The sequence below is a fragment of the Gekko japonicus genome, unplaced genomic scaffold (genome assembly GCF_001447785.1).
Source record: "Gekko japonicus isolate JY-2015 unplaced genomic scaffold, Gekko_japonicus_V1.1 scaffold835, whole genome shotgun sequence".
Classification (NCBI taxonomy): Eukaryota; Metazoa; Chordata; class Lepidosauria; order Squamata; family Gekkonidae; genus Gekko; species Gekko japonicus.
In genome coordinates this window covers 575,906-603,098 of record NW_015175997.1, presented here as the reverse complement: position 1 = coordinate 603,098, position 27,193 = coordinate 575,906, and the positions used below count along the sequence as shown (strand labels likewise).

The 27,193-nt window shown below is 42.8% G+C and overlaps 1 protein-coding gene across 1 annotated transcript in view; it reads left to right on the top strand.

Annotated features, from left to right (window-relative positions):
- Window positions 1-27,193, top strand: part of MYBPC3 (myosin binding protein C, cardiac) — a 102,267-nt gene that overhangs the window by 58,033 nt on the left and 17,041 nt on the right. Inside the window, 11 exon segments of the mRNA XM_015426398.1 lie at window positions 967-1,133; window positions 1,500-1,665; window positions 3,829-3,935; window positions 14,780-14,809; window positions 14,938-15,074; window positions 15,567-15,644; window positions 18,314-18,473; window positions 18,822-18,926; window positions 20,545-20,733; window positions 22,981-23,115; window positions 23,955-24,122. Coding sequence (XP_015281884.1) covers window positions 967-1,133; window positions 1,500-1,665; window positions 3,829-3,935; window positions 14,780-14,809; window positions 14,938-15,074; window positions 15,567-15,644; window positions 18,314-18,473; window positions 18,822-18,926; window positions 20,545-20,733; window positions 22,981-23,115; window positions 23,955-24,122 — 1,442 coding nt within the window.

Sequence of the window (27,193 nt, the reverse complement as noted above, 5' to 3'; positions counted from 1 at the left end):
TTTAAGAAAACAACAGACCACAGAGTTTAGGCTCTTCAAATAACCCTTGAAACAACTTTTCCCCTCTGTGTGTGTGTGTGGGTTTTTTTAGCATCCAGTCCAATGAAGAGGTATGAACAAAAAAGCTTCTGTCCAGTATTTTGTGATATTTCCATTGCCCCCCCCATTTTTTTTTAATCCATTACTGTGTTTGTTCCCTGGATCAATGCAGCCACCTACAGGTTTTGTATAAAATAATTTAGTAACCAGCATCACTCTCCCTCAATTCAAAAATGCCAGAAATGATTCCTATTCAACATCAGGAGTAGGTAAGTACAAATATAAATATCCTCATGGGAGAATTGTCACAATTCAGAAGCAAGTTAAAATTCAATTACAATAACATTCAGTCCATTTATGTTCTGATAGCTTCCTATTAATGCTACATTCAAACTTCATTAGCAATAACTGATTCCTTCCCATATTACATCTTCTAGAATAAAATGATGTCCATTTTTTATGAAGGAGCTGAGAAATGCATTGCATCAAAACCACAAAGGAAATACTATTTATCTATGTTTGTGATGCATATTACTGTTCCATGTTCCTATTAATGCTACATTCAAACTTCATTAGCAATAATTGATTCCTCCCCATATTACATCTTCTAGAATAAAATGATGTCCATTTTTTATGAAGGAGCTGAGAAATGACTGATTGCATCAAAACCACAAAGGAAATCAATTGGAGCCCTATTTATCTATGTTTGTGATGCATATTATTGTTCCATGCCCCTTACATTCTCCAGAATGTCGTCATGCCTCATTTGTATAAAATTGCTCACAGGGACAATCCTTTCCTCATGCCTAGAGGTTAGGGACATAGCTTGGGTTCAGCTATGTATGGGGCATGATAGACCATGAGAGAGGCTGCACTACTATTGAGTTATGAGAAGGAATATAAACCAACAATATTTGATACCTATAGGGAAAAGGACGGAGTGGAGTTGACCCGGGAAGAGACATTCAAATATCGTTTCAAAAAGGATGGGAAAAAGCACTATCTCATCATTAACGAATCTACCAAGGAAGATAACGGCCACTACAAAGTGCAAACCAATGGTGGGGAATCAGTCGCTGAACTAATTGTACAAGGTGAGACATGAGGAATGCTTTCTTTTCCAAATCATAAAAAAGAATGTACTGAGCCTAGTTGTAACTTGCTCTGTAGTAATGACTGATGCATGCAGTAGCTAATTGCATGACAGCTAATACTACAGGGCTCCTAGAGCCTATTATGGGGATTGTTGGGCCTATATGCCGGATGTAACAGAATCCTAACAACAACAGGTGCCTGTTTATTATGTCCTATTAAAGCCTCACGTGCTCCGGATGGATCTTCCAATTTCACCTTTCTTTAGCCGCTTCTTTCTGTAAAAGCAACTTCAACGGTATCAGTGTTTGGCTGACCTCTGACCTGCTGGTGCTTATGCCACTTCTCCCTCAAATTCATGATTCTAGAGAAGAAACTGGAAGTGTACCAAAGTATTGCGGATCTGACAGTGAAGGCACGGGACCAGGCTGTGTTCAAGTGTGAGGTTTCTGATGAGAACGTGAAGGGCATCTGGTTGAAAAATGGGAAGGAGGTGATTCCAAACGAGAGGATTAAAATCTCTCACATTGGCAGGTGAGTCGTTCTTCAGAAAGCCAGGGCAGAACGCTAAAGTTGTCTTCATGGGCCGGTAGCGTAGACCAAGATTCTTTACTGATTTTAGTTAAGAGGGAGAATGGAGGGTCATAAGCAGATTTAAGCGGGCGCGGGATGTGCCTAAGGGACAACAGTAGAGATATACACGGCTGTGAGTAGCTATACCATCGAGAACACCATGTTGACTTTTTTTAAAAAAATTGGAGGTTAGTAGGGAGCACCGAAATGTTTTTATGATTTTTGCTTAACTATTTAATATTTAATGTAATTTGTATTGTTAGTATTTTATACTGTTTTATTGTTTTATCTGGCGTTATGCCTCTGTAAGCCGCCCTGAGCCTGCGGGGAGGGCGGGATAGAAATCCAAATAAATAAATAAATAAATAAGCAGATACTTTCCCACTACATGTTGTAAATTGTTAAGTAGATATGAGGGATGTATTTGAATTAGTTCTGAAGTGTTACTGTGTGTATATAATTTATTTACTTATTAAGAAATACCTATTCTCCCTTTCCCCATTGCTCAATGTAGCTTACAATCCATAATTAAAAAGTCAAATAACAAAAAGATCCAATCCCCCCTTCCAAAAACACCCTTATAAAATGCCTGCAATGTACATTCCATTAAAAGCTCTAGTGAATAAAACAGCATTACAGTGCCTCCTAAAGTTTCCCAAGGACAGTGCTGCCTTCTTGGAAAGCCTGTTCCACAAAGTGGGAACAACTACTGAGAAAGCACAGTCCCTAGCTGGTTCTAGCCAGGCTACCTAAATACTCAGCAGGTGGCAAGCTGAAGATGGTTGCTGCACAAAGGGACATCATACGAGAGGCAATCCTTTTGAGGTGTGGGTCCCAGGCTGTGAAGGACATTAAAGGTCATAACTAGCACCTTGAATTAAATTTAAAAATGGACTGGCAGCCAATGGAGCTGTTTGTAAAATAAGAGAGCTGTGTTCCTGTTGGCCAGCTTCCTACAACAACTGAGTTGCCATTCCAAACCAGCTGCAATCTCCAGGTTGTCTTCAAAGGCAGCACAACATAATGGCCAAGTTAGCGGAGTCCGGGAAAGGAGAATCTTGGTGAATCAGATGAGGCTAGTAGAAGGCACTCTTGGCTATCCCACCAGCCTGCTTTCCAAATAGCAAAACTAGTACATGATTAACACCACCACCCCAACCCTAAACCTGCTGTTATTGTGTTATGGTACTATGACTACCCAAAATATGGCGACTCAAGGAATTTCAACAATGTCCAAAAATAATGTGTAATACCCCACTTTTTAAACATATTCCATTGATTGCTGATGTGCGTATTTAGCTGATTATAGCATTCACCTGGATTGTCAGCATTCAAATACGGATGTCCTCATTCACCCAAATTTGGCTGTTCATACATGTGGGGTGGCCATTTTAGTCTGTTGCAGCAGAAACAAAAAGGAGTCTTGAGGTACCTTAAAGATCTGTAAGCTTTTGTGGGCTACATTTATTTAAGTATAAAGACCACAAAAGTTTGTAATTCGATACTGTTAGTGTGCCCCAAGGCTCTTTTGTTTGGCTACTGATATATAGACACACATGTACAAAACTGTTGCTACGTGTAGTCTATTTATGCAGGTATATATACATATGTGCAACAGAGGGTTTTTGAAAGTAACAGTAAGTTGCTATTGAAAATTGCTCCTGCTCAGAAACACCCTTGTACGGGGACACTGTATTTTATTTATTTATTTAGTAAATTTATGTGGCACCTCTCCAGAGAACTGCTTGAGGCAGTTTACATGTACAACAATACAACAAAATAATTAAAATGCAACCAATAAAAACGAACTGATGCCATTAAAACAAGCTGCTAAAACTCAAGCCATCACTATTAAAACAAGCCTGGGTATATTTAGGATTCAGTCCAGTCCAGTCTGTGGCAGGAAAACCCAGATTCCATCTGCTACTGTACTTGGTCAAGAAATGGGAACTCTGAGTTCCAAGTGTTCCTAGGATGAGTGCAGGGGAGAGAGCTGGTTGTCACCCTTTCAGAGATTTCCTTGGTGGGACTCATCACTCCCTTTCCTATTTTGTCCACTCTTACAGAGGTTGGGGTTTGCTATGTATAGGGGTGAACGGAGTCTTACAATGTGTGTTTTTTCAGAATCCATAAGCTAACTATTGATGATGTAACCCCAGAAGACGAGGCTGATTATTCATTTGTACCTGAAGGATTTGCATACAACCTCTCAGCCCATCTTCAATTTTTGGGTAAGTGTTCCAGAGCCCACATTCTAATAATTAATGCAAGAATGCAGCAGGAACTGCTTGGTTGTTTGAATTAATGAAAAACGTTTCACTTAGGCATTAGAAGGTAAAAGCAGGGGGCAAGAAGGGCTTGCAGGAGGCATCACGTTTTCCCCTCCCTCATTATTTCTTCTTTCCCTTCCCTGAAAGCCCCCATATCCTCTCCCCTTTTCCTGCTTCCTTCTCTCCTTCCCACCCACTAGCCAACCTATCTTCATCTGCCCTCACATATGTAAATGCCCCATAGTCACCCAGCACACTTCCATGGCAAAGTGGGGATTTCAACCTGGGTCTCCCAGGTCCTAATCTGAAACTCTACCCACTGCAGCACACTGGTTTTTGAGGGGTGTCTGTTGTTGAATGGTAGCAAGCAGGTAGTCCTGTGTGAGTCATGCATTTACGTGGTAATAAGTCACCTGGTGGTTGCTATTGCCGTGGCCCCGATGATGCCTTCTTCAAAAGACAAAACAGCCATGGGGAAACTGCCCCCCCCCTGCACTTTTCACTGACAAAACCCAAGACTTGACGGCTGGCAATAATGTTGTCCTTGTTTAGCAATGGCTGCTGAGGGCATTCATTTCTTAAAGCTATAGGTGCTTTTTCTATTCTTTTGGGTGGTTTTAACTGCCCAAATATATGTTTGTTGGATTTTAAATTTTTGTGCAAACCTTAGACATTTTTCAAATTTGTAGAAAGATCTGATTTAAGTATCCACAGATTTGACTATGCTGAGAATTATATATACTGATTGACATAAGGAACATCTCAAAAATTCAGAAGGATGAAAACAGCATATTACCATGACGTTGGAATGGCATCCATAGAGAAGAATTTGTACTGTATGCCAGAGAAGGCAATCTGTTGAATGCATTGAGCTTGAGGGACACACCACCTGTACATCTTATTTATTGATTTATTTTGTCTGCTTCTAGGCCACACTCTCAACCCAAATGTCCCCAAAACATTTTACATGGAGTAATCCTCTGAGCTCATGTTCCGTGACTGAGCAAAGAGGGGAGACCTAGGTGTTATTCCTAATAACAGCCTTGCATGCTGAGTGACTATGCACCATCATTAGTTCCAGGTTTTCATGTGCCCCAAGCTCCCCTTTTTCCTCCAGCATATCCCCTTTGTCCTCTAACCACACTTCCTTCCATTAGGCTCCTCCTCTTTGATTCTACCCTTTCTTCTTTAACCACACCCTTTCCCATTTCCATTTGTTTACTTTGGTAAAGACAGATCAAAATTTTGCTTTTTTGGTTTTATGAAAGCAACTCAGAAAATGGTCACCTCACGGGCCTCCCTGCTGTTTTTGTGGGCCCCTCCCCTAATCCTCAGCTTCCCCTCCCTCCCTCCGGCCCCCTCACCCCCTGATCGATCCTCACCAGGGGTTATTTCGTAGAAAAAGAGGTGCAGGGGCTCATTAGCATAACTCATTAGCATAACTTATTTGCATATGCCACATCCCCTGACATCACCGGAAGGCAACACCCACCGCTCAGGCTCCACTGGACTGTTTTGGATTGCTAGCTATTTGGGGGGGCGGACGTGCAGATCTGTCCTCACAGAGGAGAGAGAGCTTGTACCTGAAGGTGGGCCGGGGGGGGGGCTCTGCAACTTACCTGGCTGCTTCTTGCTCCTTGTGGCCCGACTGAGGGCTGCTGGGAGCAGGGGGCTGGGCTTGTAGCATGTGCCCGCCCCCTGAGCACCTTACTGCCGGAGCTCCGCTCCTGTGCGCTCACGCAGGAAATGACCCCTGATCCTCACAAATATGAGCCGCCATCTCCCTGTTTGAACTCATCTGCAATGAGCTGAGTCTCTTTAGGACCCAGCAGCAACCAGTGGTTGACCGAGTCACACACACATTGGTCAGATTGCAGCAGTTCACTCCTCCTGTTGGATTTTCTGCATCAGGCTTCAGCAAAGATCGTGGGCTCAGGGAAGGAGTCAGGGAGGAAGCTTGATACCTGCTCGTTCCTAGACCTCTGAGGAGCCTTAGTGTCAATTAACATTGGGATTCTGGCTTGCCTCAGAGGAGGGCTCTAGTGGGGGCTGTGTGGGTGTGCTCCAAGCAGACCCCCCTTGCCCTGGAACCTTTCATTTAATTAGCTGGTGGGGGGGCCCAAGGCCCCCTCCCCCCAAAATCCCTAGCTATGGGGCTGGATCCCATAGTTTTTCAAGTGCAATATGTTTAAAATTCCACTGAAACAATCCGAGACACTTGGAGCGTTTTGTTCCCTTATCACTCCCATTCTGATTCACAGCTTGGATTCATAAAACATTTACAACTGAGAAATAATTTCCACCAGGATAAAGTTGACTATTACTTTTCATTGTAAACACTAATGCCGTTCTAGCGCGTTAGTCTTTATACTACTGTACCTTTGCTCATTATTTAAAATAGTTTGGTAGCTTGCATTGTGCCACTGTATGCAAATAATTTTCTAAGTACAGACTGTATAGGCAAGATCAAGTGTGATTCCACGAAAACAATTATGACCAGAAGCCTGAATTTCTGCCCTTTACTGCCGATTTCAATGGCAAATGGCAGTTGTTACTTCTTAAGGTGCCACTGGGCTTTTGTTTGATAAAAGAAACACAATTATTTCACAGCATGTGGGCCCCTGGGAAGCCCCCCCCCTTTAGCCCCTGCCCCCAACTCATCAACCACCGACACAGATGGGGGGGGCTCTGTATGTCATTTGGGGATTTCCTCATGCTTAAGTGCTGTGCCTCTGAAGCGGTAGATTGAGTTAATTTGTTATTTAGCCTTTATTTCACCTTCCAAATCCTCAAAGATGGCATACATAAACTCATAAAATGAAATGAAAAAACAGCATTGCAAAATCTCTCTAGTCACATAACTAATGCCCTAATGAAGAAAATTTAAGAAAGAACTGGATTGTTGATTGTAATATGGGTGCGATTTCTATGACTGCCTAAATAGGAGAGAGATTAAATAGGCTAGAGAGACAACAAACTGATAGTGCTTGAATTCAGTTCTCATATAGATTAACTATAACCCAGCACAGAGTTAAGCACACTTAAGTCCACTGATCTCAGTGGAATTTATGTATGCATAACTATGCATTGGATTATGGCTGCTATGGAAAGGTCATGTCTGGGTGTAATGCAGAGAAATAGTTCCACACGCTATAAATTATTGTTTCCTGGAATAACTAATTATGGAATCCACAGGAGGAAAAATAATGTTTGTTTTGATTCTAAACAGAACAACAGAATTGATCCTGTGTAATGTCTGTTCTGGCTGCAGGAACTCCTCTGCTTAGAATGGCTTCCCTGAAGGGAAGTCAGATTTCATGAATGGGTTCCATATTGGTATTCTGAAGTACTCAGTCCCCCCCCATACCATTCTAGAAATCAGTTGCCGGGGTTGTGTGTGTCAGAATTCTGAACATTTTCAGATGTTGTGTCCTTTTTTTTCCCCTGTGGGGAGGGGAATGCTATGCTTTCTCCAGAGCAAAGAAGCCAATAGCCAAACACACAAGAGCAACCACTGGACAAAAGCCTCCAAATGCAAACAAAACCAACAAGCCCAACAGAACATCATATCAGAAAATCCCAGCTGAACCCGCCAGCCAGTATAGCAAGCCCAATGCAATCAGTGTAAAACCAGAGGCCCAACCCAAACAAATGTAAGCAAGGGACATTGTTACTATCCCAGCATATCCCAGCAGGCCCTGTGTCAAAGCACAGAAACCAAGCAGAATCTAGGGCCAAAGTACAAAGTGCAACAGAGCCGACATCAAACCAGAGGATCCAGCCAGGGACCCTCCCACAAAGCACAAACCCTTTTAAAATTAAAAACCTGTTAACAATAAAGAAAACACAAAGCAGTTAAAAATTCTAAAACAAGCCAAGAGAAGAGAATGCAACAAAACAGCACAACCATTTAGAACTTTAAAAGAACATTCAAAACAAAATCTTTAAAAGAACATTCAAAACAAAATCAAGGAAATTTTTTTTTTTTAAAGAACCAAAAAGAAAACAATGGCTCCCACAGAGGTCTATGGAAGAATCATCATGACAGGGCAGACAGTTCAAGAGCTCCCCCAACATGTGATTCTGGGACAGCCGCCTCCACTCCCCCACCATTGCCTGGGAAACCTGTTAAATGGAAGAAAAACAGTCCTGGGAGCCTTAAAATGCAGGCCCTGGATATTCCCTAATATTCCCAAGTACTTCTGGAAATATTTGGGACCTACATACTGATATTCTGAAAATCCCAAACACTGCTCCGAACACCTGAAAAATACTCATAAGGTATAAGCCAGAAATAACAGAACACACATCTCTAGTTCCCTGTTGATGTCAATGAAATGAGCCCATCTCTGTACACATTCTTATACTGAAATGAATAGAGACCCTCCTCATCTGCAGGAGTTCCATATGCACGTTTAACTTGGCATGGCTTTATGCCAGGTAACACGAAGTATAATGGGTACAATGCACAAACGTTCAAATAGCAATCCCTACAGATAAGGTTAATAGATTTAGGCTGTGGTCAGGAGTTTTGGATGATAGAAATAAGTAATAGTAGTTATATTTCCATGTGTTGATGATATATATTTAATAGCTGAAACCTGAAGATGAAATTGAGCATTTGGTATAAAAATTAGCTAGCATACTAGCAGTAATGTTTTTCATTAGGAATATTGGAAAAGCTAGCTAGCACCTAATTATTCAGAATCAATGTGAATGATACACCTCAGACCTAGTATAGTGTAGTGGTTAGAGTGTCAGATTAGAACCTGAGAGACCAAGTTCAGATCCCCAGTCTTCCAAGAAAGCTTGCTGGATACCTTATGCCTAACTAGCTCACAGGGTTGCTGTGAAGATAAAATGGAAGAGAGGAAAATGATGTAAGTCTCCATTGGGGAGAAAGGCAAATGAAACATATAAATAGTAAGAGTTCTTTTATGTGCACAGAATGTTCTGTGAATACAAATTGGCAAAATGCTTCGACATGCAAACAAAAAGGACAGATCTGACAACTTGAGATGTGCATCTGGATATTCTCGAGAGAAATATTTAATCAAAATTGGCTATTTTGGGTTGGATTGAGTATAATTGAAATGACCCAAACCACTCCTAAAATTCCAGGAGTAACAAAATTTATTTCCCAGAATTTTAGGAATGTTTCAGGGAGGCCAAGAGCGAGGAGATCCCTACCATCACTACCAGCAGATCCCAAGGAGGCTGTGGAAGCCATAAACAGGCCTGGAGGCAATTTTGTAATGGATGAGGGCTAACAAGCTGAAACATAATCCTGGCAAAACAGAGGTGCTACTGGTGTGGGAAAGGTCTGAACCATGAAGCAGATTATCCCCTGTTCCGGATGAGGTTGCACTCCCCCTAAAAGAGCAGGTTTGTAGCTTGAGAGTAGGCTTGGGCTCCGAAGTCCCATAGAAAATAGTGGCTCTTTAAAATGTAAAGGGACCTGGTGCCACCAAATAGCTGAGCCAACTAATTGCTGATAGGTAAACATGGCCTCTGGAGGACAGGACTACCAACCATGATTTCTTATGGGGGAAATTATTATTAATTCTTCAGTATTTCACCATATCTCTTTAATATTTAAATAAGAGGGAGGACTGAATCTGCCCAGACCTGGCTGGCCGTCATCAGCCCTGCTAGCAGCTCCACAGCCACATTGCAGGCCTTCTTCCCAGAGGTGGCAGAGGTCGCCCTGACAGTAGCCCCCCTGGGCTCTGGAAGCCCATAGAAAATAATGGCTCTTTAAAATTTAAAGGGACCAGGTCCTGCCAAACAACTTCCTCTCTCTCCTGCCTAGAGGAAAATACACCCCCCAAAATGTTTTAATTTGGGTTTTAAGGGTATGATTTTTGAATGCTGAAATTCCCAACCCTAAAAACTGTGCCCGAAAACAATAAAAATTAAAACACCACTCCCCAAAAATGCATAATGAAAATATGCCCTATTTAAACCAAAACCAAGACACTATACTGAAATTAAAATGAACTTTTAAAAAGTGTATACCCTCTTGCTCAGGGTAAAAGAGGAGAGCGCAAAAGTGGGCTTGAAGCTCAACATCAAAAAAACTAAGATCATGGCATCCAGCCCCATCACTCCTTGGCAAATAGAAGGGGAAGTCGTGGAAGTAGTGACAGACTTCACATTCCTGGGATCCCAGATCACTGCAGACTGTGACAGCAGCCATGAAATTAAAAGATGCCTGCTCCTTGGGAGGAAAGCGATGGCGAACCTCAACAGCATGATAAAAAGTAGAGACATCACCCTGCCAACAAAAGTCCGCATGGTCAAAGCAATGGTATTCCCAGTAGTCATGTATGGCTGCGAGAGTTGGACTATAAGGAAGGCCAAGCACCGAAGAATAGATTCTTTTGAACTATGGTGCTGGAGAAGACTCTTGAGAGTCCCTTGGACTGCAATAAGATCAAATCAGTCAACCCTAAAAGAAATCAACCCTGACTGTTCCCTGGAAGGCCAGATAATGAAACTGAAGCTCAAACACTTTGGCCACCAAATGAGAAGGGAGTACTCCCTGGAGAAGACCCTGATGCTGGGAAAGATTGAAGGTCAAAGAAGACGGGGACGGCAAAGGATGAGATGGTTAGACATAGATGCAACGAACATGAAATTGAGCAAACTTCAGAGGACGACGGAAGACAGGAAGGCCTGGCGGGAGCCTGTCCATGGTGTCGCGAAGAGTCGGACTCGACTGTGCGACTGAACAACAAAAACCCTACCGACAACCTGCCTTCTACGTACGTAATCTACTGTACTGGATAGGTGTATATGGCTAGCTGAATAGATATGTGAGTGCTGATGTTGAACAAGTGAGAACTGCTTTCACTTTTACAAATAATGCAGAAGAGGACGTTAGGTCAGGAAATAATGTTTGCCCCCATATTCAGAATAAAGAGATGTACACAAAGGTATTGGATAAACTAACGGGCCACTTTATTAACTTAACAGCACGGGCCAATGTCTTGCAGCCCATACCAGGCCAGTGGTCACCTTGACCCCTCCCTGGCCGTCTAACAGGGGCCCACCATGCCTTGGATTGGGCCTCACATTTTGGCTCGCATCCGCCTGGCACAACAAACTGGCAATGCCAAGGATATTCTGCCACCAAGCCGAAAAGCTTAAATGGAGGCTCAATCCCCGTAGCCCCAAGGGTGTCTGCCTTCCAGCCCCGGATCACTAAACCCAAAGGCTAATCTGGCCAGACGCCCAGCCCCCACTGGGACTTTTAATTGGTGCTTCCTCAGCTGCATCACAATCACCTGCCCCCATCCTGCCACAGCTAAGGCCAAGCCTCAGCTTAGGCCAATGCTCCCACCGGGAAGCCTAGTGCCTCAGGGCATGCGTAGTGACCACCCAGAACTGATGTTTAGTCAATGGACTGCCATCCATGTGGTGAAACAGCACGCCAGTCCCACCACCTCTAATAGAAATGTAAACAGCAAGAGCGGGAACTGGGCAAAGCTCAGGGTCTGAACAGGGACGTAGCACTGGCGTTGGCCACTTTTTGAACATCGGACTGTGATATGGGCCAACCCGGACACTAAGCAGAGGTCAGACACCAAAAGAGCTCGGCCAGAGTGGTCGGTCTTGGACTGTGCCACTAATTCACTGATCCGCAGGGCGCCAAAAAAGGCCACTAATGGCTGCCGAGTGAAAAAGGCAAGCTTTGAACTCTGATGAACACACCCTTCCCCACACTCCCTTCAAACCTTTAAGAACCGAAGGGGACATGGGCTGCCGTGTGTCCGGTTGCTGGCCAACCTCCCTGGACCAACCCTCCAACATCTTTCTTAGGCGGAAATCACCCGTTTCCTCTCAATAGCCCAAAACCTTGCTGGCGAATGCGAGTGCAGAAAGCCGTCCTCTAATGGAACGCACTGCCAGACTCTTACCTTTCAGGTCAACACAGTAGTGGAGCAAATGGTACCCCACCTCAGACCTGAATGTCTCGAACTGTCTTACAGCGTGCTTGTACAACCTTCTGGTGCTGGGAGCTACAGCAAGGCCGATTGCTCAGAACACTTCAGCCTTCCAAGCTGCCAGAGCTCCTGGGGGATCTGAGCAGGCTGCAGATCGGCATCTGGGGCCAGCTGGTGAAATCTCTCAATCTGTTTATGGGGAAAGTGTCAGCAATGCCATTGTTAACTCTGGGGACGTGCCTGGCTAAGAACCAAATGTAAACGCTCTGTCCAAAATCATAACTCGCAGCGATCTGGAAGAAAGAGAATTAATGACATGGACCACTACCAAGTTATCACACCAAAAGTGAACCCTGCGGTTTGCCAAGTCCCCGCCCCAGAGCCATATCACCACCAAGATAGGAAAGAATTCGAGGAAGGTAAGGTCCCTATTGAGCCAGGACGCTACCCAGTCCGCAGGCCAGTCTTCAGCACACCAATGACCACGGAAGTAAACCCCGAAGCCAAATTCAGTATCAGGCAGTGAAATATATAGCAGTGATATATGAACCTTAGATCTGTTTTCAGGTCAGCTTACCTGGTGACTGATTTTTAGCATTGTAGCCCTGACCTGGATAGCCCAGGCTAGCCTGATCTCATCAGATCTCAGAAGCTAAGCAGGGTATTTGGGAAGGAATGCTAGGGCCACTGTGCAGAGGCAGGCAATGATAAACCACCTCTGAACATCTCTTGCCTTGAAAACCCCATGGGGTTGTCATAAGTCAGCTGTGACTTGATGGCAAAAAGAAAAAAAACCCTATACCTGAAAAGAAAGCAAAGCTGGGACAGGGCAGCACAACAGTATCTGGTTTCAACCGTATCACTCACACTGATCTCCCTGGACCATAGTCTGCTATTTGAATTTGGTCAGCACAGGAAACAGAAGAATCCCCATGTAGTCTGTGGGTATCAGGTGTGTGGAATTGGTCAACTCTCCATCTATAGGCTTCCTAGCTGAACAAATGGAGCAACAGTTGTTCATACTGAAAATGAAGATACATTGAAAAAGAAACATGAGTCCAGACTTAGGGCCAGATGAAATTCCTGGGGAACTCTTGAAGCCAATGGGTGGGCAAGAATGGGGGCTATCTTATATCACTTGACAATCTGGTTCTTAAGAAGAAAAAGCAGCCAGATACACAGAGACAAGCCATGGCTATGGAGGTGTACAGGGCTTAGCGCTTATGTAGTGAACATCGTTAAAATTTGTCACACAAGCTAATATTTGGGTCAGCTGGTGGATGGAGTGGCCAATATAATAATATAACTGGGTACTATAAACAAGGAGGGGTGGAATCTGAGCAATATTTTTTTCAGAAAATGATTTATTTTCCTTTCATTTCTGCCTTCTAATGTAGATGGTGCAGAAACAGTATATGTTGTGGAAGATGGTTCATGTGCAGAGAACATTTAAAAAATATATATTTAAGCTCCATCTCCCAGTATTACTACTTGTGAGATGTATGAAAGATGTGGATATGTTAACAACAGAAATGCAAACACTATTGTGGAATTAATGAGGAAGGATGAACTAAGAAATGAACTGGGTTTTTTTTGTTTTTTAAATGGGGAGATGACAATGATTGATAGACGGTGGCATGGGCTCAAAGGAAATGCTGATAATAAAACGGGTTAATGCCATCCGGAAAGATGAAAATGCCAGGTATAAACACAACATGAAAAGATGGCAATGTGTTGTAGTGGCTAGAATGCTTGGCTTAGGCCAAGGAGATGCAGGACTTGAACCTGTAAAGTTTATCAGATCAGTCTTTCTTCTCAGCCTAACCTGCCTCACAGGTTGTGAAAATAAAAGGGGATCATGCACACTGTCCTGAACTACTTGAAGCATGGATGGAATAAAAGAAAATATAGGAATTAGAAAGCCCTTTAACATGCACCGTGATTTGCTACTGCATGCATGGTGTAAATGAGTGGTATTCCTAGGGGGGATGAGTGTAATAACGATTGTGTGGTGGTGAGTGGAGATGCTGCTTGTAACTTTCCCGAAGCTACCCCCACATGGTTCACAGGTCCAGCTGTGGCCCTGGGAGACAGGAGTCTTAAGATGCAACTAGTTGGGTCGTATATTCTCTCATGACCTGTAGTAGCCTGAATGAGTGTGATGTATGTCTGATAGGCAGAACCCGTTCCCCACTATCCTCCCTTGGGCTATTGATCGTTAATTTTGGCAAAGGTGTTCACCTGACCAGAAGCCATATCTTACTAATAAACCTGAACAAGGACTATTGTGTACAGAGTGGTTACTCCAGGACCTGACAGATAGTATCAGATAGCAGGAAGGAAAGGATTCTCTGTCCTGACCCTCTGTCTATCTAAATCTACGGTGCTGTCTCTGAAGTCTGAAGCAGGAGACAGCGTACAGTCCTCCACTCCCAACAAATACAAGTAGCTCAGCCCAGTCTAAGGGAGCAGGAAGAAAGGAACAAGTAGGCAGCTGTGGGTGCTAAAAGGCATGTGGCAGAACTGCCTGTGCATTGTTCCCTCAGACAGAAAATATATACAGATTATACACACACGACAGTAAATTTGTCAGAAAGCCACCAAAAGTGTTGAGGAAAGGAACAATGACATATAAACAAAAATCAATGACAATGTTCAAATGTAAGTTGTTTGATTTTGCATGCATGGTTTATAAGCCATTTTTTCCTTTTCATCATTATTTTTGCATCTATTTGTTATGACAGCTCAAACCCTGGGAGGTGGTTGTTATGCTTTTTAAAAAAGTTAACCCTAAGTTTAATTGTGATTAGCAAACCTCAGATGCATTTTTATCCCTTTTCCTTTTTCCCCTTCTAGAAATTAAGATTGACTTTGTGCCTAGACAAGGTAAGGGCAATGTTTTTTATTTTGCAAATTCAGAAAATGGGAGCAAGACAAAAATCTGCTCTGGTTGTTTCAGAATGATATCCAGCCACAATGGAAAATGTTACTCTGGTTTCATTATTTTGCTGCAGAACCCCCCAAAATCCATCTGGACTGTAGGGGCCAGACTCCCGACACCATTATTGTGGTGGCTGGAAACAAACTGAGACTGGATGTGCCTATATCAGGAGACCCAGTTCCCACTGTGATCTGGCAGAAAGTAAACAAGGTAACAAGGTGTCTCAAAGTGTATTATACCTGAGATGGTCCTACTAGTCCAAATAATACCTTCAAATACAAAATTCCATTATTATTATTTTTATTTTACAAATATTAAAGATTCCTGTTTGAAAAGACAGTGACACATTTTTCCAAAATACAATTCCCGAAAAAGAAACTTCAGTTTACTGCTCCAAGTAGTCACATTTACTTGGAAGTGAATCCCATAAATCATATCTTAATCCCACCCTTTTTCCAAGGAGCTCAAAGCAGCTAGTTCTCTTACCTCACCAACAACCCTACAAGGTAGACGTAACTGAGAAGAGGGGTAAGAGGGAGTGACTGGCACAAGATGACCCAGTGAGTTTAATGGCTGAACAGCTATTGAATCCCCTGTCCTAGTCTGACACCAACCCTTTCACTGCCCTAGCCTTGGTAACTTGTCCTCTAGAAATCAATCACTGTGAAGTGTAATGTTTCCTGTGTTCTGCATTTCTTCTAGAATAAGGAAATAGTAGTAAAAAAGGATAGATCCACAGCTCCTATGGACACAAGCGGAGAGTTGAGTAACGACAATAAGGCAAGTTTTTCATTCTTCACAAGTTCCCAGAGAAGTACCTGGCCTTTACGAAACCCTTTGTGTGTTAAGGTGTGCAGAAATTCACAAGTTGGTAAAGAAATCAGTCCTTTTGTTCACTCTATTTTCTTCTGGAAATGTTTGTTTATAAAGGAGCCAGGTTTCAAAGAAGTCCAGTTTAAAGATTCTCTAAAGGTAATGCCAGGTATTTAAATGAATTGCATTGCTTGATTGAATTTCCAAGAATATTCCAAGAGGAAGTTTTTGCCGTGTTCCTAAAAACCATGACCTTGGTCTTATCAAAATTTATAGTGAGAGCTTCTTCTTTACAATAAGTCCCTAACTGATGCAATAGCCTCTTCAGACCAATTTTCGTGAGAGAGGTTAGGACCATGTCATCTGCATATAACAAGACTGAGATTTTTTGATGGCCCAATGAGGGGTTGAGTGAAGTGGGGCCCTGAGAGTTTCCCAACTATGTTATTGATGTAAAGATTAAACAGTAAAGGGACCAACACGCAACTCTGCTTCATACCCTTCCAGACTGGAATTCTGTCAGTTAGAGAGCCAGAAGTTTTGACTCTGACCTGTGCATGCATATCTGTATGTAGCTCTTGGAGCAAAAATAATAAGTGATTGTCAGTGTTCAGGTCCACAAACTTTGACCCCAATCGGGACCTATCAATCAAATCAAAAGCAGCAGCCAGATTGACAAAGGCTACATATAGGGCCTTCAATGGGCCTTGAATACCTGAAAATGCCAATTGAGGAAGTGTTAGGCAGTGATCAATGGTACTTAATCCTTTCCTAAAACCTGCTTGGACAGGGTAGATAATTTGGTTCTCAACTACCCAGTCTTCCAGTTTAGTCAGCAGGTATTTGCCATATAGCTTAGCTGCTATGTTGAGCAAACTGTTTGGTCTGTAATTTTGTGGGGCAGATTTGCTCCCTTTTGTATGTATAGGGACAATAATACTTCATTTCCATCCAGCAGGTATCAAACCTGTGTCATTGATCTGTGAAAAGACTCTAGCCAGCACGGTGGGTGACCACCAATCAGGGAAGGCTTTATCAGCATCTGGGGTAATCAAATCTTCCCCAGGCGATTTTACAGAGGTTAAAGAGGTTATTAAGTTTCTGATTTCAGATTCCGGGACAGGATCCCATTTGGGGAGACTAGCTATGTCTGTAGAAGAAATGGGGGGTTTCATTACCAAAGACGGAGCTAAAGTATAAAAACCATTCTTTGCCTGATATGCACGAATCAGGCTGACAGAGAGAGCCACTTCTTTTATCAGGCACTAATTCCCAGAAACGAGACTCATTATTTTCAATGACCGCACGTTCCAGCTCATTCCAGAGTAGTTTAGTATGATTTGGTTTCTTCTGCTTGATTAGGTTTTTATATTGAGATCTTAATTGTAAAAGGCGGGACAGTAATACCCCGTCTGTATTATGTCTAGTTTGTCTCATGGTATGGACTAGCACCTTCTTAAGCTCTTTACACTCGTGGTCATACCATCCACTCTTTACAGTTGATGAGGGTTTTATGGGCCTATTGATTTCAGCAAAGATCTTTATGGCATCAGTACCATGATATAAGAGAGCAGATCTCGATGTAGTCAATTCTGGGCTTTTGAGGACTTGGTCTAGTACTTTATATAAATGTTCAGACCACCTAAGCCTCCTAAGGCTAAATGTAATGCCTTCAGCAAAGCCCTGGTCTGTAATTAGTAAAGTCTTGGGATTGATGTTAAGTATCAGCCATTGTGGGCAATGATCACTCAAGGAAGAGTGCTCTACCTCAAACCTAGCCACCAAATTCATTAAGGAAGCAGAGATGGCTATATAATCTATGGTGCTGGCCCTGCAAGTGGAAAAGAAGGTGAAGGACCCTCTAGATACATTAAAAAAAAAAGTACCATGAAGAACATTTAAGTTAAACGCTGAGAGAAGTCTCAAGAATTTTAGGCCAGACTTATTTACAGTTGTATCTTTCGCTGAGCGGTTAAGAAAGTGGGCATGTGTTGTAATCTCTACATTCAAACCTGCTTTAACTTCAGTATCCCCCAAACCTATTCTTGCATTAAAATAGACACATAAAATAATATTTTCAATAGAGTATCGAGGGATCTGCTCTTCCAATATGAAAGATAGAGAATCCCATAGACAGCTCCCTAGCTGAGAACCAGGACCAATATATACATTTAGACATAGCAATGGCCGAAAATGGGGACCCTTTACAAGTAGAGTCTGGATGTTATTAGGACAGCTGTTCTTTATAACTAGCATATCAACATTCAGGTCAACAGTAATAAAGGTTACCAGTCCTCCACTACTGCGCCCCTTCAAGTAGACTTTTGTCGCAGGTACAGGAGTCCTGCCCAGTCCTGGAGTCAAATCTTATCTTCTTCCTTTAGCCACACACTCAGTGTACAATAGAAGATGTAAAGGGTATGGAACACTATAGATATTATTCTTTTACTACCTGCAAGAGAAAATCTATTTAAAGGCAGGGCTCATCTTCTCCTTCACCCTCTGTGTGTGTCAAATAGAGACGTATCTCTGTTGGGACTAACAGATGTCCCATCACACTCAGTACCTAATCACTTCAAATGCTGTGTCTGGCTTTCCTCCCACCACTCATATTAACTGTGTTTAATTTTTCACAGCTCCTTGCTGATTCTGAAGGCAGAGTCCGTGTGGAGATGTTGGAAGATCACTGTATCTTCACCATTGAAGGAGCTGAGAAGGAAGATGAAGGAGTCTACAGAGTTACAGTGAAGAACCCAGCAGGAGAAGATACAGCTGATATCACTGTCAAAGTTATTGGTAAGGAAGACAGATTTACTCTGCCAGTCTGGAGTACAATTGTCTCAATTGCAAGATCTACATTTTTGCATTTGATTGGCTGGCTGTTGTGGTTCTCTTGCTTTCTCTCCTCTCACTACTTTGGTCCACCCCCTTCCCCTGCTGGCTATAATAAGCAGGACTGTGTTCCACATAGCAGTCAGGAGAAAAAACCGACCAGAAAAAGCCCCAGCTTCTGAGTCTGCTACTTCTTTTATTGAGCGTTTAAGATATGGCATCTCTAGGTTGCAATATGGTAATTCCTACCGTTAGACTCCATGGAACCCTTTGTAAAAAGGTAAACTTTTTTACTTCTCTTTCTTTCTCCAGATGTACCTGACCCTCCTGAGGCTCCCCAGATCTCTAACGTTGGTGAAGATAATTGTATGGTGCAGTGGCAGCCCCCTAAACACGATGGAGGACAGCCAGTGCTTGGTAAGAGTCCCTACTGATACAACAGAGCCAAAAAGATTTTTTAAAAACCCAAAACCTTAATACCAAGATTGGAAAGTCTACTTTCAAAAAAATCAGGAATGATCAAAACCAATTGGATTGCTCAGCTATCTCTTTGGTTTCTCATTTTCTATTCTTTAAAAGATGATGGTCACTACCTATACAGTCAAAGGGCAACTTAGCAACATTGCAAGCAGAGAAATCCATGTTTCCCATGTAACATACAGAATGACAGCAGTTCATTTCTTCATGCCTACCGGTATGGCCCCAATTACACTGAGTGCACAAAACATATAAGAACATCACTATCAATTTATCCACTGTCACTTGTTTGTAATGTGTGAAGCTGCTCTCAAGTCAAGGACATATTTCACTGACAGAGCCAAGACTACCTTTCAGCAAGTTCACTAAGGGGTGATACTGAGTGTCGAGCCAGAAGGACAAGGAGAAACTGTCACCCGCACCAGCTGAAGTTCAAGTCCATAGTCCAGTGGAGAATTAGGCACTCCACAACAGTGCCACTGCATCATAGATACAGACTGGAAAAGGAGTAGACCTGTAAAATAAGTTTCTACACCTGTAAATGTAATTAATAGGCTGTGAGTGGCGTTATTAGATCTAGTAAGATTTACTGGAGTAAACTAAAGGGTAGCTTGGCTCCTTGATCCATGTCCCTGATAGGGAATGAGCAGCTGTTTCAAATAGTAAATCTGTCTGTGACAGATTACAAATCTGGCCTTCTCTTTGTGATAGTTTAAGAACCTAGTCATTTTCTGGGATCAGTTTAAGTCAACTAAGATGCCTCAGAAGGGTGTTAGCTGGGATCTACACCCATTTCTGAAAAATGATACAAATCAGCTGCCGCGCTGTCAGAGGGTCAGGGCTGCTGCTTCTGTGATCTCTTTACACTCTGACAAACAGATGATCCTGACACACATTAGGCAGGATGGGCTCTAAGAACCAAATAGACTATCCCATGTTTGAACAGTATCTGTGCAAGGAGCTGAACCATTAGTGTAATCAGCGGTTTAAACCAATAAATCCAGATAATTAACTGATAAGGGCTAATTTTAAACCGGTAGGTTACAAGACACAGTAGTTTATTTTCTTCACTCTTAACAGGGAGTGAAAAATAAAATGTTGAAGATGGCCTTTCCAACTAACAGTGAGGTTACTGTCTCATCAGTTTGGTCATTCAAGTTACAATACATTTCACTGAGACTTATATATGAAGGTTTTGGTTAACTGTGAATATGTATAAATTGACTAGGAGCCTAGTAGCACCTTAAGGACTAACAAAGATGATTTCAACATAAGCTTACATGAGTCAGAGTTCACGTTCAGATGCATGAAGTGTCTGTGTGTTATGTAGGGGATGTTACGAAGAAAGACCAGTATAAAAGTTTAAAACAAGATCCAATCAAAGGAGTAATCCATTCACCAACTCTGCATGAAATAAAATTAATTTGATAACTAGAAATGTGGAGTGGGAATTTCTATATGTATTATAAATAAAATGATCATATTTGTATCTCTGGCAGATCAGACTCTGTCCCAGGCCAGTTCCTCTACATGACTATAGAATGTTTTCAATTTGCAGGCTATATCTTAGAGAGGAAGAAGAAAAAGAGCTATAGGTGGATGAGGCTGAATTTTGACCTCCTGAACGATCTGTCCTATGAAGCAAAAAGAATGATTGAAGGAGTTGTTTATGAGATGCGTGTTTACGCTGTGAACTCTGTGGGCATGTCCCGGCCTAGTCCTGCCTCTCTGCCCTTCATGCCCATTGGTGAGTCTCCCAAAATGTCACACTGCTTCTGATACCTCCAAAGACAGAGAGATAGGTGACTGTATTTTTCTCTCTCCACATGCTTTATAAGCAATCTCTGGTGGGGTTTTTGGGAACAGATGGCTAATTAGTTGACCATTCTTCATTTGTTTGTAATAATGTCTAGCATTCCCTCCTCTCCCTGTAACCGGGAAGTTCCAATTTCATGAACTTGCTGATGAATTTCTAACTGTTAAAATTAGAAGTGTGAGAGGCAAGCTGGGTCTGGGTGAGAGAGGGGAACTAATCGACAGTGACCTCCCAGCCCCTCCCAGCTTCCCCTTCTTAGTATGGGTGCAAATATCACAGTATACTACCCAGGGCTCCCTTAATCCCAGCCCCCTGGTGACGCTGCAGCAACCACTGGTTAAGAAAACAGCCATGGTATTACTTTTCATAAATAATTGCTATAACCCTCACGCAGTACAGCCTTACCATCAGTCCCTGACAGCCTGAGGGAGAGCAGTGACTGAAATGACTAAAGTGGTGCTCCAGCTCACACCGGGCCCTGATCAGGGGGTAGAGCTTTCTGAAGGAAACTGTGTGAAACTACAAGCCCCTGACAGTGATGAGCCAGTGGAGAAGGAAAACCTGCCAGGGGAGCTGGTGAACTCCTGTCTTCCATCACCCCTCCAAAATTGGGCTGTGGAGAAAGAAGACACACAAGAACCCCTGCAGGAAGAAACTGCTCTAAAAGGTCCAATGATTCTCACGGAATAAGGGAAAAATTACTGGACTAGACATAAAACTCCAACCTGTGGTGTTGGTGAAGAGGGACTGGGGTTGCAATGTGCAAACACCCCCATTCTTCCTCTGTGTGATGCACGTGCTTTTAAAAATTATTTTTACAATAGGCTTTGATTAAATGTAGCAACAGGAAAGCAACTGTGTAAAATGTATTTGTTGCAACACCTTGTGGTGGGGTGCTAGCTTTAGGATCTCCATCTGTTATGTGACAATGGGGGAGGGGGTTGCAGTACAGAACATTCTGCATATTTGAAATATTTTTTAAAATGTACATAATATGTCTAAATATCATGGTGTCATTTTGCTTATGATAAGCACACATATGGCACAGCAGAATGTTACTTAAAGTGATGGTGATTATATATTATGACCAGCTAAAACAAGCAAGTGTTTAAAGCCCCCCGAGTTCTTCTACAGGCTCAGTGTTAAGTCAATGGTAGGGGGAGAGTTGTTGTTGTTGTTGGGCATGCTGGAAAAGCCCCAGTTTGTAGTTGGTAAGATGCTGACAGTGGAACAGAGGAGACTCTGTGCAAACTGAATTTTCTCTTTACTGTTCACAAAAGGATTTCAGATTACACCTAAACTTTTCATCTAACAAAGTCTAACCTAACTGAGTCCCCATGACTTTATTAAGGCATTTTTTTCTGCGTTTCTGTGTAATCTAAATGGTATGTGAGTCAGTCAGAGTTAATAAAAATACATCGCTTCACACTTATGAAACCCTTTCCTGTTTTTTGCCAAGTGTTTTGTCTGTAAAGAAAATAATGTTTCTCCAGATCAGGCTTTTTTATGTATAGAAATTGCGTGTGTTTGTTTTTTAAAGAAAATAAATGGGCAGTGCTGGTACTTAGTTTTATAAAAAATAGCAGGGGTCACTGTTAACCTGGAAAGTAATTTTGGACTTCTAAAAAAAATGGATTTGTGTCTAAGCTTAATAATGGGATGCTTTGTGTGTTCCCCAAATACTTGGTGACCTCTGCCCTTTTTGCAGTATACAAATGCGCCCAAAATTCACCCAAAATCGACTTTTGGACACAATTTAATGTCCTGGTGTTAACCTATACAGTTCTAAATGGGATATGCATACCTTAGGCATTAATTGGCTCTCTCTATAGACCCTCCCACCCTTTTATATCTTTAAAGGAGGTCTTGTTTTGGATTAAATCAATAAAAACACAACACAGGTTCTTCTTTGTCATGTTCCCAGTTTTGCTTAACTTCCTCCAAATCCCAGTTTTGCTTAACTTCCTCCAAACATCACAGGAAATCTGCAAGCTAGTAACACTTAGAGACATGTCTTCAGAAATGGCTTTTTTGAAAGGTTTTATTTAATGATTTCAGATTGCATTTTGCATACCTTGTATTTGTTAACTACCTGGATACTAAGAGAAGTGGGAGATTGCATTATTAACATTAAACACAACACTAACCAACAGCCTCTGGATTTCTTTTATGATTTAGCTCCTCCAAGTGAACCAATGCATTTTACAGTGGAAGACATTTCTGACACTTCTGTTACTTTGAAGTGGAGGCCCCCTGAGCGGATTGGAGCAGGAGGGCTGGATGGCTACATCATTGAGTACTGCAAAGAAGGATGTGAGTAAGCCTTGGCACAGACAGCACCTTCCTAAGTACCTACCTGATCCAGACCATCTAGTTCAGTATCATGCTTCTCAGGACACCCACAAGCACAAAACAGAGGCACTAGCCCACCCTCACTCTTGGCCCCCCTAGCTGTACTACCTGTGGACATGAAGCATAGGTAGAATCAATTGATAGGTCTGTCCTCCCTGAATTTCTCGAATCCCCTTTCAAAACCATCTAAGCCAATAACCTCTAGTGACAGGGCTGTCTTTGCTAAAGAAGGCAGCAGCCATTGAGCAAATCAAAGATGAAAGAGATAGGGTGGAAACAGTGAATGAGCAGCAGTCACCTGTCTGCCTTCCAACATCTGGAATGGGGGTGGTGGACAGAAATAGGTCCTCCCAGCAGAAATTAAACACAGCCTGTCATTGTATAGAATCATTACAGAGAGAGTAGACCATAGGAGTTAAGAGCACAGGCTGTGAACTGGAAGTCCCTAACGGAAATCAAAGTTCAGCCATGTAATCCCAGAATAATCTTAGGCGAACCACTATTGCTGAACCTCAGCACCTCTGCCTCTTCCCAGGCTGTAATATAAAAAGATGACTGTGCATTGATATGCTTTCATTAAAATGACTGAGATATTTCTACTATATGAAGAATCCTATCTGAGCACACAGCTCTCTGCCAAGATAATTCTCATTAGGACCACTGTAAAATGCCAGCTTTCTCCATTTAAACCAGTTGCAAAAACCACATTACAGCTGAATTTCTTTTAGACATAAGCTTTAGAAAATCTAGAGCTAAACTGTAAAATGATTGTCTTTAAATGAGGGATCTTGTTTTTGCAGCCACAGAATGGATTCCAGCTATTCATGGTCCAACTGAGCGCACCTCTGCTTTGCTTAAGGGTTTGGTGACGGGAGACAAACTTTATTTTCGTGTCACAGCTATAAACCTGGCTGGCGCAAGTCAACCAGCAATTACCAAAGAGCCAATTACTATCCGAGAAATCTTGCGTAAGTACACAGAGCCACTATCCTTTACACTGAGCCCATTTCTGATTATATCATTCATGAAGAAATAGTTAGGGAACTGGATGATAACAGGGCTTTATTAGAGAAATAAAATGAAGCACAAATCTTCTCATTTTAGGGTATCTGCAGAACTATGCTCCCAAGTACTAAATTCATTATCTCTGCTAGACACAAAAGCATTTAAGCCTTGGTTATAGAAATATTACAAGGGTGTTCATGGCTGAGAAGGTGGTTTTCTTCATGATCAAGATTGCATTGTGACCCAGGTATGCTGGAGCCGAAAATAAACCAGAAATTAGCTGTTTTCAAGTCAGCTTGCAGATGTCTGAAATAACCCCAAACACTCTTAAATTCCAAGAGAAATCAGAGGCCAGGTCTACCTCTATAGAAGATAATTGACATTAAAAATTTAAAAATGGGAACCTGGCTTCTCTACCACCCATAGGATATAAGGGAGGCATTATTCCCTATGGGTAGTAGACCTAGCCTCCAAGGACCTGTCTACCTTACCAGCTGTTAATTGGAATCTCTAATATTGGCGAATTAACGGCCGGTCTCCAACTTGCCCTACCTGGGTAAGTTAATAGAGAGGGCAGTGGTGATGCAGCTTCAGAGCTTTCTGAATGATGCTTCCATCCTAGATCCCTTCCAGTCCAGCTTTTGCCCAGGTCATGGGATGGAAACGGTTCTGGTCGCCTTCACAGATGATCTCCCGAGGCATCTGGATTGAGGCAGAATGGTAGTACTGTTGTGGTTAGACCTGTTGGCCATGTTCGACACGGTTGACCATCAGCTACTGGCCCACCACCTCGCCGGCGTTGGGATTCAGGGGCTTGCCTTGCAATGGCTTGTCTCCTTCCACCAACGTCGGGGACAAAGGGTGGTGCTGAGGGAACAGCTTTCCCGAAGGCACCCACTTGACTGCGGAGTGCCTCAGGGGGCGGTGCTGTCCCCAATGTTGTTTAACATCTACATGAGCCCCCTTGCCCAGATTGCACGGAGACATGGGCTGGGTGTCACCAGTATGGTGATGACACCCAGCTCTATCTGTTGTTGGGTGGCTGGTCCGACTCCAAACCGGAAGATCTTGACCGGGCGTTACAAGACGTAGCTGGTTGGCTTAGGCTGAGCTGGTTGAAACTGAACCTGTCGAAGATGGAGGTCCTGTGCCTGAGTTGAAGCAGATCAAGGGTAAGGATCCCATTTCTGGCCTTCGATGGGGCGCCGTTGGTGCCAGCGCCAGAGGTTAGGAGTTTGGGAGGGCTCCTGGATGCCTTCTTGATGTCACTGATGATACCAGTTTCCTCTCTCTGTTTCCCTTCCTCCCTGACCCTACTGCCTCTTATGGGAGGGGAAATTGCTAAAACGGTTCTGAATATTGGAAAAAACCCTGGAAAAAAATCCCAAAATAGTCAACAAAGTCCCGAAAATTCAGGGTAATGAAAGCATACCCTTCCCAAATCCAGATACAAAATCAATCCAAAGATTTTTGTTGTGCACACCTGTAATTTAGTTATGTAATTCTGCTTTCCGTTGAATGCATAATGTTCCCATTGGAGACACACTTCAATCTTTCCAGGCCTGTATTTTTTCTTTACAAGTAGTCTTTATCTTCTCATTTTATTTATATATGACAAAATATCTTGAGTCCCATTTCAACTTCTCTTCTGTGATTACTCAGTTGCCCTAATTAGCAATTAGCACAGTGTATCTAAGGTTATTTGAATTCGTAAACTATCTACCAATTATGCTTGATTACATCAAAAATCAAATTCAGTTTGCATAATATGTATAATTTATTCTGCCTGTCATCATTTTGCAAAAGATTCTCATTTATAGTCTTTCTGATTATGAATATCTAGATTGTACATAGTTTTTAAGAAGTTGTATTTTCTTTCACAAAGTATGCTTTTTACTGCTTCAAGGACTGTTGTAGGTTTATTTCTGATTTATCATGGTTGTGCTTGGTGTACTATGTGATCCTAATGCCAAACAGTGACATTGCCTAGGAAAGTAGACAAACATGATCTAGGTCATTAATCATCACCTCGTCTGCAGGCCAAAGGGACAAGTGGTCAAATTCACTTGACTAGAGTCCAAGAGGATGGTATGACAACTGCTAATTCCTCATACCTGTCTTGAATGATCAAAAACACTTACTAAAGTTCCAATAAAAGCTGAATGACCCAGAACACCTTGTATAAACTAAGACGCACTGGGCATTCCAAATCCAGAAGGACTTTTAAAAGTGTGTACTCCAGACACAGCAGTAGTGAGTTGGAAAAGAAACAGGAATTTGAAGACAGAGCATTTATTAGAGATCTTTCCCAAAAGGAGCTTCCCATTCTCCCCGTTGGCACATGATGGTTATAGGGTTGCCAAGTCCTTACTGTATGTAGAGCGGGGGAGTCCAGCGCTGCTCTGGGAGTCCATGTGCATGTGCAAAGCGCACGCACGCTGCAATTGCATCACCCATAAGGGACGCAATCATGTCGGGCACGTTGGGGGTTTTCCCACGGATGATTGTGGCCCCGCCCCTAACGTGCCCGACATCGTCACTTCCGGGTGACGTGCTGACGCCGGGCATGTTGCGTGCTTTGGGGGTGGGGTTCCCCCCAGGGCCTGATCCGCCGGTGGTGAGTAGTGGGCCTCTCGGGCGGGGGTTTTCCCGGCCCCCCGGGGGGACTTGGCAAGCCTAGGTGGTTACCTTTTCCATTGGACTAATTCTACACTCACAGAAGGAAACCAGCTGTATTGGGAAACAGAGGTAATGCAAACAACGAACCTGCAAGGACTTGTGGAGCACATCTCAGTTTCTCCTCATCCACTGTTTCCTCTTTCCGTTTCCTGAAAACCAGCATATACTTTCTTTCTCTCGTTCCCACCATTCTCTCCCCCCGCCCCAGCATCCTCTATCTAGGAAAACTGGCCCAGTTGTGTAGTGCTGGCCACTGGGCCTGGGCCTTTTGAATGGTGGAGAACCCAAAAGGACTTGTGGCGGGGGGCACCTCACTTTCCCCTGTATCTCCCTCCCCACACTATTTCCTCTTTCC